The 12,001-nt window shown below is 45.2% G+C and overlaps 2 protein-coding genes across 4 annotated transcripts in view; one reads left to right on the forward strand and one right to left on the reverse strand.

Annotated features, from left to right (window-relative positions):
* Positions 1–303: 303 nt before the first annotated feature.
* Positions 304–5,190, forward strand: C3AR1 (complement C3a receptor 1). 2 transcript variants are annotated; one of them, XM_082774745.1, is made up of 3 exons: positions 304–803; positions 2,098–2,240; positions 2,567–5,190. In XM_082774745.1, the coding sequence occupies exon 3, from the start codon at positions 2,568–2,570 to the stop codon at positions 3,969–3,971; it is 1,404 nt and encodes a 467-aa protein (XP_082630871.1). In that variant the 5' UTR covers positions 304–803; positions 2,098–2,240; position 2,567; the 3' UTR covers positions 3,972–5,190. The 2 variants fall into 2 exon arrangements, with proteins under 2 accessions (XP_082630871.1, XP_082630872.1); XM_082774746.1 differs by lacking the exon at positions 2,098–2,240.
* Positions 5,191–5,308: 118 nt separating this feature from the next.
* FOXJ2 (forkhead box J2) overlaps positions 5,309–12,001 on the reverse strand; it is a 32,240-nt gene continuing 25,547 nt past the window's right edge. For both annotated transcript variants that reach the window (XM_082774720.1, XM_082774719.1), the window contains exon 11: positions 5,309–7,817. In XM_082774720.1, coding sequence (XP_082630846.1) covers positions 7,729–7,817 — 89 coding nt within the window. In that variant the 3' untranslated portion in view covers positions 5,309–7,728. The remainder of the gene's footprint in view (positions 7,818–12,001) is intronic.

Below are 12,001 nucleotides of genomic sequence, written 5' to 3' on the forward strand. Positions count from 1 at the left end.
TTGGAAAGGAACCCTATTGTTACACATTTGAAATGCCTTACCTTATCTTATAGGGTGGATACATTTTGTGGTATCAGCATTTCAGCTAACCACTTCCAGCTTTTCATCAGTCAAGTTCCTTCTTTAACACACACACACAGATGCAAAATAATAATAATAATAATAATTACGCTTTTTTGAGTACAATGTTCTGTGTTTGGTGAATTAAACTGTCTCAAGCTGGGACAGAAGCTTACCTGGATTGATAAGAATCCAGAATGATAAGAAATGGGATTAGCTAGATGAATGTGCTGATCTGACAAAAGATGAAATGGCTATAAAAACCATAGCTCAAGACACCTAATGATATCATGGAGGTGTTTTTTGTTATTTATGATTTACATGAAGAAAAAGTCAGTGTTATGCCAATAGGCAAGACGTGTTTTGCTATTGTGATCTTGTGTTGTCTTATGGAAGCTATATAATAGAGAATGTGTCTGTGCTTATCACTCCCTAGCTTCCTGTTATTCTTTGACTTGAGACAATATTTTATTTTGACAGTGCTGAAAGGTTTTGTTGGTTTGGTTGGTTAGTTGGTTGGTTTGTTTTATTTTGCTATTTTACCAGCCAATTGCCTTCTAAAACTTCAAACATGAGTCATAAGCATTTCCTTCAGGGTGGAAAGTGTAGTTTGCATATACACGTACACAGAGGAAAAAAGCAGTTCCTAAAATATTTTGAGCGTTTCTTTTCTTTTCAGTCACTTCAGAGACAGGACTGGTGGTTCTCTCTCCCTGACACACCAAAATAGCTGTTTCACTGGGGTAGGTACAGAATTCTGCTTTCCTCTTCAGCTTGCAGTTTTTTACTGTTCACTTCTAAAAGCCTCTGTTCTCCCTCCAATCCCTGTTTCCATCTTCATAACCGCATAGTAGCCCTCTTAACACTCCTGAAAACATACCGTGGACAGCATTACTGCCTGCAGCATTCCTTGATTCCCTACCCTCTTCACACCATCTTCTGTATCTATACGGGGGGCAGCCAGATTCATCTCTTGCAGCACTTTTCTCCACTTGTTCCTGGTAAAGTTACTTCTGCATGTAACAAGAACATCACAGGAAACTGAACAAACTTGTTAGAATTTTAAGTTAATACCCTCGTTGCCTTCCAGCAACTTATTTCATAGCTTTCTTCATGGGTCACCCTGACCTAAGCCTGTGAGCAATTGTTAAAAAAAAAAAGATAAATTACAACGTCTGTTGCAAATCTCATTTTCTTTGTGGTGAAAGTTTGAACACTCGTGCATCACTCCACATTTAGACTACATGTTATGCAAGAAAGAATTTGATTATTCAGATCTTTTAATAGTATTGTAGATTTAGTCCTGCACACAACAATCCCTGACTGGCATCTAAGTACTGGCGTAGAGGTTTAAATAGAACTGGTCTTAGCTGTCGTATTCATGTCTCCCCTGTTGCTTCCACAGACTGTATTTCAGCTTGTGCCTCTGCAGTTTCCCTGCCTTCTCATAATGCTTTTAGGGACCATACAGTAACAACACTGTCTTCATTGATTTGGCAAGGGTTTAGTTAACAAGGATTTTATAACCAGTTCTGTTAATGCCTACAGGATAAGTATCAGGCTTTCTCTCTCAGACCTATCTTGTGTTTTCTATATTTCTTCACTTTTCCTTCTTAATTTACTAGCATCTAAGTCCAAGAATGATTGAATAATTAATATTTCCATGCCACTTTTCATAGTTTTAAAAACACACTGAATTGTATTGTGGCTCAGTTTCGTTGTCATGCAATAAGACAGTTTTTCTTATGCCTAATGGGCTTGAGAACATTACTGTCATTCTCAAACCATTAATTTCTTGTCTTTCTGCTCATCAAGACTACCTTTGCAAGGATCTGGCCGAGAGCTCAGAACACAGATACATAGACTAGAAAACCAAGAAGGAAGTGCTTTACTGAGACTTCCCTAAAAAATATCCTTTAGCAAGCATTGTTGCTGTCCTGTCTGTTCTATTTACGATGTCAGGAAAGTAGAACAGGGGTCTTTCATTAAAACAAACATTGCTTTCTCAACCTAAACATATTTCACTGGTTATTCCAGGAAAAGAAACTGTTCATTTTAAAAAGAAAAGGAACTAAAGTGCTTTCTGGAACTTAAAAAGGAACTTAAATGACTTTCTGAAGAAGAAAACTGTGCAAAGCTGGAAGTCAGTCAGGAAAGACACCTGGTGATTGTGTGAGCATGTAAGTAAAGTGAGAGCTCCATTTTAGAATGGAGAGTAAAAAGAAGCGGACTGAAATCAAAAAGGGTGACAGAAGTAGAACATAAGTACATATACAAAATCCCTGTTTGAATAGTGCGACCTACATAGCTTAGCTACCATGAGAATGATGAAGCTGTAGAATGGTCAGATTAGTAGAAGAAAGTCTTTAGCACAAACTAGTACAGGCTGATGCCTTTGTATCCAGCCAGATTGGTACTGTTTCCTCAGGGATACTTCAGTACAGATTAAAAAAAAAATGGGGAGTATGAATTGCCTACTAATTTGCTTTCTGTTTTATAACTACAGAATGCCTCCACTCCTGATTAATAGCAGTTCACATGAACAGGCTGCTGTACATTATGCACCAGAAACCATTGGCTCCCTTGCTGTCTTCATCCTCGTTTTCATCATAGGTATCCCAGGCAATGGGTTGGTTATCTGGGTAGCTGGTCTGAAAATGAAAAGGTCTGTGAACATTGTCTGGTTCCTAAACCTTGCTGTGGCTGACTTTGTGTGCTGCTTATCTTTGCCATTCTACATTGTTCACTTATTCCTCCATGAACACTGGCCATACGGTTGGTTCCTCTGCAAAATCATTCCATCAATCATAATCTTCACCATGTTTGCTAGTGTTTTTCTACTCATGGCAATCAGCATTGACCGGTGCCTCCTTGTGATGAAACCTGTCTGGTGTCAAAATCATCGAACAGTGAAATTTGTATCACTAGCATGCAGTGGCATATGGATCCTGGCCCTCATTTTCTGCTGCCCTGTCTTTCACTACCGCGAGATCGTCAACAAAGATGGCAAAACTGAGTGTGGGTACAATTTTGGAGACAATGAAATGCTAGATTATATGGATGACAGTGATCTTATAACTAAGTTATTGGAAGAAAACTCACCTTTAGTACCGACTGTCATGTATGCTAGCACCATCTTCGCTCATCAGCCTGCTGACAATTATCCAGGTTTCCAGGCAAAGACTATAACCACCAACAAAGACGCAACCACGGCAGCTCACCTTTTTTATGCCCCTGTAGGTGTGCACTCCCTATTAACTTCCACTGCCTATCCTGACATCAGGCTATTGGGATCTGGTAGTGATCTACCTCATACTAACTTGTCTTTACCACCCGATGCTGACCCCCATTTGAATCTACTTGACTATCCTGCTGTTTTGCTTGATTTTGACAGTGACTACAGCGGTAATGACTCACTGGGAAGTTTTGATGCGGGTGATTATCCTGTACCCTTCGCCTTAATGATAGTAACTAGGGCTATCTTCGGCTTCGTGCTCCCCTTTGTCGTGATGACAGTTTGCTACGCCCTTATTGCTTTCAGGATGTATGCGAGACAGTTTCATAAGCCACACGGCAAGATGCTGCGAACCATCACGCTTGTGGTAGCAGCATTCTTCATCTGCTGGGTTCCGTACCACGTAGTTGGGATTCTGTTCCTTGTAGCTACTCCTGAGACAGGACTAAGTTTACTGATCCTCTGGGATCACATCTCTACAGCACTTGCATATGCCAACAGCTGCATAAACCCTCTGCTCTATGTTTTTGTGGGTCGGGACTTCAGGGCAAAGGCACGGCAAACAGTGCAAGGAGTGCTGGAAGGAGCCTTTACTGATGAACCGACACATTCAACCCCTGTCTCCTTTGCCAAAAGCAAGACTTCAGCAGACAAGGATGTTAGCAGTACGGTCTAACACAGGACTTCACCAATGCAGAAAGAAAGAGCTCTGTACATCAATTCTCTGCTTTTTTTTTGCTCCAACACATCTGATCAATCAGCATATCTGCACACAGGGCACTGAGATGGTTCAGATCACATCAGCAAATGCCCTTTATGTCCTGCTATAAAGAGATCGGAAGCTGGAAATACGAAGAGTAATAATCTCTGACAGATGACTGGTGAAAGAGGAGACCCAGAGTATTTTAAAGTTGAAAGCAGACTTGGTGAACGATTTGTGGTGGGATCATGTAGTTTAACTTCTGAATTGCTAGATACGGAACTCATCAGTTATTTGCATGTGTCTATTATAGATGTTGTGCGTCTCCTGTCTCGGATAAAATGCAGATGAAATCAACGCTGGTGTCTTTCCTTGGAATCCACCATCCCACCTTTCCTCTCATTTGACTATACTGGGGCCTGAGAGGCTTTTTTCTGAAGATAAACCTAGAGGGAAGCACTACATTTTCTTACAGCAGTACATCGGAACTTGTCCCAGTGAGCTGCATTTAACAGACTTACATGCCCTGGTAGGTGACCAAGATATCTCTTTATCCCAACAAATACATCACTGTACAGTAGTAACTGGCCCAGTTCACAACGTATAACTATGTTCATTAGCATGCACTCACTCGCTGTCTCCCCAGCATTCACTCCACCGACAGCCCCCAGCTTTCCTTTATGGAGGTGGCCAGAAACAACCCAAATGTCCACACTGCATTTTAGGATAGCACAAGCAGAATTCGAGCAGCTGCCTTCACTGATGAACCAGATTGGATGGCTGCTGGACGATCACGCAGTTGGGAAAACTTTGTAATTGAGAGGTGATAACCTCTAGTCTGACTCCCAGGAAGGTGGAGAACTAGCCTCTTTCAGCTCGGCCATGTCCTGCTCTCTAGCAGAGAGATGTGCTTGTGTCTTTATTGTACAGGAGGATAAAAATTGCTTCCAGACTTTTTAGGGGTGTTCCCCAGGCTTGAACGTTCCCTGTTCCTTATTAAGCTTTGGCTTAAGGAGTAAGGTCAACAAGTGCCATGACAAACAACTAAGCCATGGTACAGTTTTCACTGCCTTTCTGGAAAAGGTGTGATTTGAAAGACTCAGTGATCTCAGTTTTGGGAAGACAGACAGCTACAGGGATTTCTGAGTCTTTCTCTTGCAACCTAAGCTTCTTAGGTTGTCAATGTACATGCAGGTGCAAGCTGTTAACTTAGAATTTGAGTGTAGACATGGCTATTTCCAAGGTAACTGGTAATTTTCCAAGCCCACCTGTCAGGCACCGCCACAAGAAACTCAATACCGGCACCAAAACAGTTAAACCATAAACATTCACTTTTTCTTTTTATTAAGAAAGCATGCACAAAAATAAACTTGTGAGACCACACCCCTCTCTCCCTGACCATCGAGCAAAACCACCGTGGGCCAGCCTGCAGCGCCGAGCCGCGTGTAGCCGACCCGATGCCTTCCCACACTCCAACAACGCACATTTATTTCAGGGACAGAGGAATGAGGCTAATTTGCACACTGACCGGCACATATTTACATATGCAAATGAAGAGCGATTGAATATGCAAATGAGGCAAATATGCAAATGAGGAGCACTTGGATATGCAGAAGGAGCCATCTTTCTTGTTTTTGTTTTTGTTTGTTTTTTTTCTTCTGGTGGTTTCAGGTATCCACAGGGCCGGCTCTCAGTAACATCCTCTGCAAAGCACTAACTGGCACCAACAAGGGGCTGTCTCTGGTGCCACGTTCCACAGAAAACCAATCACACATGCTTCCAAGTCGTGTCATTCCCATCCCGAGGCAGCAGAGATAACAGCTGACTCCATGCTGAAGTTGGTTCTGGAATTCCTCATTTCTCTTGGAAACACTCAATGATGAACTCCCCCCACACACACACTTAAAAAAAGAAAAAAAAAAAAAAAAAAGAAAAAAAGTCCCATCCCCCCCTCCCCAATACAATGAGACTCTGTCCACTTCCCTGACAAAGATCCAATTGGTTCATCCCTACAGCAAATTTAAAGAGCAATGTCAGTTCCCCACCTTCCTTCAGTCAGAGTAGAGGTTATGACCTCCTCTGCCCCAGGTACGTCAAGCCGCCATGATATTTTGTGTGTCTTGTTCCCTTCATTGGTAAACAGGGAATAAAGCCTGGGGGGAGGCTTTATAAAACATGTAAAGGAAACAAAAGGTTTGACAGAACAGAGCCATACCCGAAAAAAAGGGGAACAAAGGACACAGTTTAGGAGAGGAGACATCTCAACACTCACTCCTGCTCCTGCACCTTTTCTGCCTTCCTGATTTGCTAGTGCCAACAGAGCCCATCAATTGGGATTTGTGCTCTATTCCGCCATCTATCTCCCCAGCTGAACTGCAAGGGTCTGACCCACCCTCCTCATTTTACACTATACTATACTCTGGCTGTTCAGTTTAAAAATCTGCCCCACTTCGTCCTCTCTTCTAATGCATCTCTTACAAAAATCACTTGTAAGGGCCTCCCACTTACTCGACCAGAGGGTTCGAGCCCCTTGACCAGAAGTCGCCTAATTCACCTCTGTTCCGAGCAGCAGCTTCCTCTTCCCACCATTCGCCCGTTCACAAAGTGGAACCACTGACTAAGAATTACACCTATGCAGCAAGACACCCGTCATTATCATTTTCAAGCCACAGGCAAGGACAGTCTCCAAAAAAGTGCAAGGGGGAGAGGGCCAAATAACAACCAAACAAACTGAAAAAAATACTGATAGCGAGAAAATTTTTGGATTTGTATATGCAAGTGAGAGTCTCACCGCATACTTGGAAGAAAGGCTTGAAGGGGTGGTTGTGGGGGGTGAAATTAAAAGCTTTGGGGAACAGACTTTGCTGCATCGCGACGCCCCCGACTGCTCCTTTTACCTGATGGGTATGCAGACTTCACCTCCCTGGAGGCTGCAAAAGGCAGTGTAGAAAACAGGTCAGGATTCCCCCAAAATCGCTCTTGGTCCTCACAGATGGCACTGCATTCTGAAACCTACATCTGCTACATCCTCATTTCTCCAAACTCAGGTCTTCCCTCGCAGCTCAGCTCTGTTCTCCCTACTTCAGAGGTCACCCTCTCTTTGTACTTGGGCTATCTCCTGCTTCTCTTGCTTTTTCTGCGGGTGCGAGAAAGTTCACAGAGCTAAGATCACCCCTCCAGTGTCCCTTTAGCCCCCGACCTTTACAACATTTAAGAAACAACAGAACTACAGGCTCCCAGGGTCCACTAGACTCTCTCACTCCGGTAGCCAATACGACAGATTCACTGGCCACCTTGAAGGGAAAGAGGGATTGTTAAACGCAAAATGATGGAGGCAGAGAAAGATGCACTCGAGGATTCAACCTTGCGAGGTCTTTTCGTGGCACCAAGGAACCATCTTTCTGCCCTCCACAGGGCACCACGCAACATGAAAGAGTCAATCTGATGCGTCCGAGGCCACCAGAGGAGGGGAAGGGCTGTGCTCAATTATTGATAATAACAATAATAATAATAATAATAATAAACAAAAGAAGAAAAAGAAGATAAAACAGGACGCAAGGAAGGATTATCTTCGGCAGCATCTTGCGGTGGCTTCTCTGGCGGAGATAGAGAATATATATCTATATACAGGCAAGGTGGGGAGGCTGGGGAAGGTGGTGCAGCACCATTCACCCCGTGTCCCCCTCGCCTCCCGCGTCCTTCACAAAGGACGGGCTCTTCAGTCTGTAACTCGCTAAGTGATCAAGTCCCAGTCGAAATCATCGGGGATTTCCTCATTGGCACCTGGAGGAGGCCCTGGAGGCCGAGGGACCAGATGGTGAGCTGAGACAAAAAAAAAAAAAAAAAAAAAAAAAAGAGAGAGAGAGAGAGAAAGGGAAAGAACAGTTAGAATAAAAAATGTTTTACTTTCATAGAAGCATTGTGGACTTCCTTCCAACAGTTTTAACAAGCAAGAACACTACTGGCATGAACTGACCGTCAGACAGTACCTACTCATGTCTGTAGGTGGTGTGCTGTGACATTCTCCACAGCAGCTTCTATAGAGGTTCAGTTTCAGCTTCCTTAACTGTCCTCACAGCTGATTGCTGATAGAATACAAAGGACTTTGGCAACAAAAACTTCTCATGTAATTTTCCTTTGAGCAACTAACTGAAGGTGAGACTGGACTGTAAGATGATTTATGTGAAGTGAAATATTGATTTTTTTTTTCCTTGAAATTCTAAACCCTGACAGAGCACTAACGGAGGGTCTCTTGCAGTCCAATCTCTCTCTACCCTCAGTGCTTCACCAGAGAAGCACTTTATTTTGGGAGAAATCCACAGAGGGCTGGGGAAACGGTTCTTGCATTTGTGATATTATGAAGAGGTTACCAAGCTTGGTGGGGCCTGAAGACTACCACCCATTCCTAACTCTTTCACGTAGGATCAAATGAGACTGCAGCGAAGAGACTCTGAAATATAAAAAGGGACTTTACGTCCCTCAGAAAGACGTTGAAGTGATCAGAAGTGCAAGTAGCATTCTCCTCTATCTGCCCAGTTGGAGGCTGGGACCCAAGAAGGAGGAGATGAATGGACCAAGTGAACAATTGGCTGCGAGGCTGGTGCCAAGCTCAAGGTCCTACAAGCTCAGAGGTACTTTTGAGAGACTGGGCACGCTGACACTGCATGAGGCACACCTGGCCAGGTGGGGCAACAACAGTGTTCTGGGCAGCAAGCTGGCTGGCCTTCTTAGCAGGGCTTTAAACTAGATGTGGTGGGGGAAAGGGAAATACTTCTGAGTGATGGAAGTGAATGTGGGAACACTGTCTCTGTAGGAAACAAGAGGGAAATACTGGAGAACTGCCCCCAAGCAGATAGGAAGGATTCCTCTGAAAATGCAATGAGACCAATAGCCCAGCTGAAGTGCTTCTACATCAATGCACACAGCATGGGAAACAAGAAAGAGCTGGAAACAATGGTGCAATTAGAAAAATATGACCTGATTTCTATCGTGGAATCATGGTGGGACAAATCACATAACTGGAACGCTGGAATAGAGGGCTACGAGCTTTTCAGAAGAGACAGGCAGGGAAGGAAGGGCAGGTGTGTTGCCCTCTATGTTAGGGAATGGATTGATTGTGAAGAGATACCTCTGAGGAACAGCCATGGACAGGTTGAGAGCTTGTGGGAGAGAGTTAAGGACCAGAACCTTGTGTTGGGACCTACTACATGCCGCCTGATCACGGGAAGCCTGCTGCTGAGGACTTCTTGCTTCAACTACAAGAAGCATCGTGCTTGCACACTCTCATCCTGGTGGGGGACTTCAACCACACAGATGTCTGCTGGAAAAGCTACACAGCAGGCTGTAAGCAGTCCAGGAGACTCCTAGAATGCGTTGAGGACAACTTCCTGGTCCAGGTATTAGACAAACCAACCAGAGAAGAAGAGTTACTGGACTTGATGCTTACCAGTGCAGAATAATTCATTAAAGAAATTAAGACTGGGGGCGGTCTGGGCTGCAGTGACCACACCTTGGTTGAGTTCATAGAATCATAGAATATCCTGAGCTGGAAGGGACCCTTAAGGATCATCAAGTCCAACTCTTGACACCGCACAGGTCTACACAAAAGTTCAGACCATGTGCCTAAGTGCACAGTCCAATCTCTTCTTAAATTCAGACAGGCTCGGTGCAGTGACCACTTCCCTGGGGAGCCTGTTCCAGTGTGCAACCACCCTCTCTGTGAAGAACCCCCTCCTGACGTCCAGCCTAAATTTCCCCTGCCTCAGCTTAACCCCGTTCCCGCGGGTCCTGTCACTGGTGTTAATGGAGAAAAGGTCTCCTGCCTCTCGACACCCCCTTACGAGGAAGTTGTAGACTGTGATGAGGTCTCCCCTCAGCCTCCTCTTCTCCAGGCTGAACAGGCCCAGTGACCTCAGCCGTTCCTCGTACGTCTTCCCCTCCAGGCCTTTCACCATCTTCGTAGCCCTCCTCTGGACACTTTCCAACAGTTTCATGTCCTTTTTATACTGTGGTGCCCAGAACTGCACACAGTACTCGAGGTGAGGCCGCACCAGCGCAGAGTAGAGCGGGACAATCACCTCCCTTGACCTACTAGCGATGCCGTGCTTGATGCACCCCAGGACACGGTTGGCCCTCCTGGCTGCCAGGGCACACTGCTGGCTCATATTCAACTTGCTGTCTACCACGACCCCCAGATCCCTCTCTTCTAGGCTGCTCTCCAGCGTCTCATCGCCCAGTCTGTACGTGCAGCCAGGGTTTCCCCGTCCCAGGTGCAGGACCCGGCACTTGCTCTTATTGAACTTCATGCGGTTGGTGATCGCCCAGCTCTCCAACCTGTCCAGATCCCTCTGTAAGGCCTTTACGCCCTCATTTGAGTCCACAACTCCTCCAAGTTTGGTGTCATCAGCAAACTTGCTCAAAATACCCTCTATTCCTACATCCAGATCGTTTATAAAAATATTGAAAAGTACCGGCCCTAAAATGGAGCCTTGAGGGACCCCACTGGTGACCGCCCGCCAGCCTGACGCAGCCCCATTTACCATAACCCTTTGGGCCCTGCCCGTTAGCCAATTGCTCACCCATCGTATGATGTTTTTATTTAGCTGTATGGTGGACGTTTTGTCCAGTAGGACCCTATGGGGAACCGTGTCAAAAGCCTTGCTGAAGTCCAAAAAAATCACATCAGCTGGTTTCCCTTGGTCCACCATACGGGTGATCTTATCATAAAAGGAAATCAGGTTAGTTAGGCAGGACCTACCCTTCACAAACCCATGCTGGCTGGGACCAATGACTGCTTTGTCCCCCAGGTGCGCCTCAATAAGTCCGAGAACCAACTTCTCCATGATTTTACCAGGCACTGACGTGAGACTGACAGGCCTGTAATTGCTAGGGTCTTCTTTCTGACCCTTCTTGAAAATCGGCACATTTGCCAGCTTCCATTTTTCCAGGAGTTTGTGATCTCAGGGAACACGGGCCTGGCAAAGAGCAAAGTCAGGACCCTGAACTTGCGAAGAGCAAACTTCCATCTATTTAGACCTAGTGGATGAGATCCCCGGAACACCATCCTTAGGGACAAAGGAGCTGAAGAGAATTTATAATTTTCTAAGGATATTTTTCTTAAGAGCACAGGAACTTTCCATCCCTCTGTCTAAGAAAGTGAGCAGGGAGGGCAGAAAACCAGGATGGTTGCATAAGGACCTGCTGGTTAAACAGGTTCAAGGAAGAAACGCACAGGCAGTGCCATTGGGCAGGGACATGTGGCCTGGGAAGAGTACTTTTGTTTCCCTGAACCCATAGATGGAGGCTGGGGGAGCAAAGTCCCACCCACTGTAAGTGAAGAGCAGGTTCGAGACCACCTGATGAAACTAAACAAGTACAAGTCTATGGGGCCTGATGTCATGCATCCCAGGGTCCTGAGGGAACTGGCTGATGTAGTTGCCAAGCCTCCCTCCATCATATCTGAAAAGTCCTGGCAGTCGGGTGAGGTCCCTGTTAAATGGAAAAAGGGAAACATCACTCCCATTTTGAAAAAGGGTAAAAAAAGGAAGACTCAGGGAACTACAGACCAGTGAGCCTCACTTCTGTGCCTGGCAAGATCATAGAAAACCTCCTCCTGGAAGCAATGTCAAGGCACATGCGAAACAAAGAGGTGGTCCAAGACAGCCCACATGGCTTCACCAAGGGTAAATTGTATCTGTCCAATTCAGTGGCCTTTTATGATGGAGTTACTGCATCAGTTGACAAAGGAAGACTGACAAATGTCATCTACCTGGATTTCTGCATGGCCTTTGATGTGGTGTTGCATGACATCCTGATCACCAAATTGGAGAGGTTTGGATTTGATGGGCAGACCATTCAGTGGATAAGGAGCTGGCTTGAAGGCTGCACTCCAGAGCGGTGGTCAATGGCTCCATGTCCAAGTGGAGGCCGGTGACAAGTGGTGTACCTCAGGGGTCTGTCCTGGGACCGGTACTATTTAATATTTTTATCAACATCATAGACAGTGG

The sequence above is a fragment of the Aythya marila genome (assembly GCF_965140915.1).
Source record: "Aythya marila genome assembly, chromosome: 1".
In the NCBI taxonomy this organism is placed as follows: Eukaryota; Metazoa; Chordata; class Aves; order Anseriformes; family Anatidae; genus Aythya; species Aythya marila.

Excerpts from the sequence above, each read along its gene's own strand:
- C3AR1 (XM_082774745.1), top strand. The coding sequence starts at position 2,568 with ATGCCTCCACTCCTGATTAATAGCAGTTCACATGAACAGGCTGCTGTA.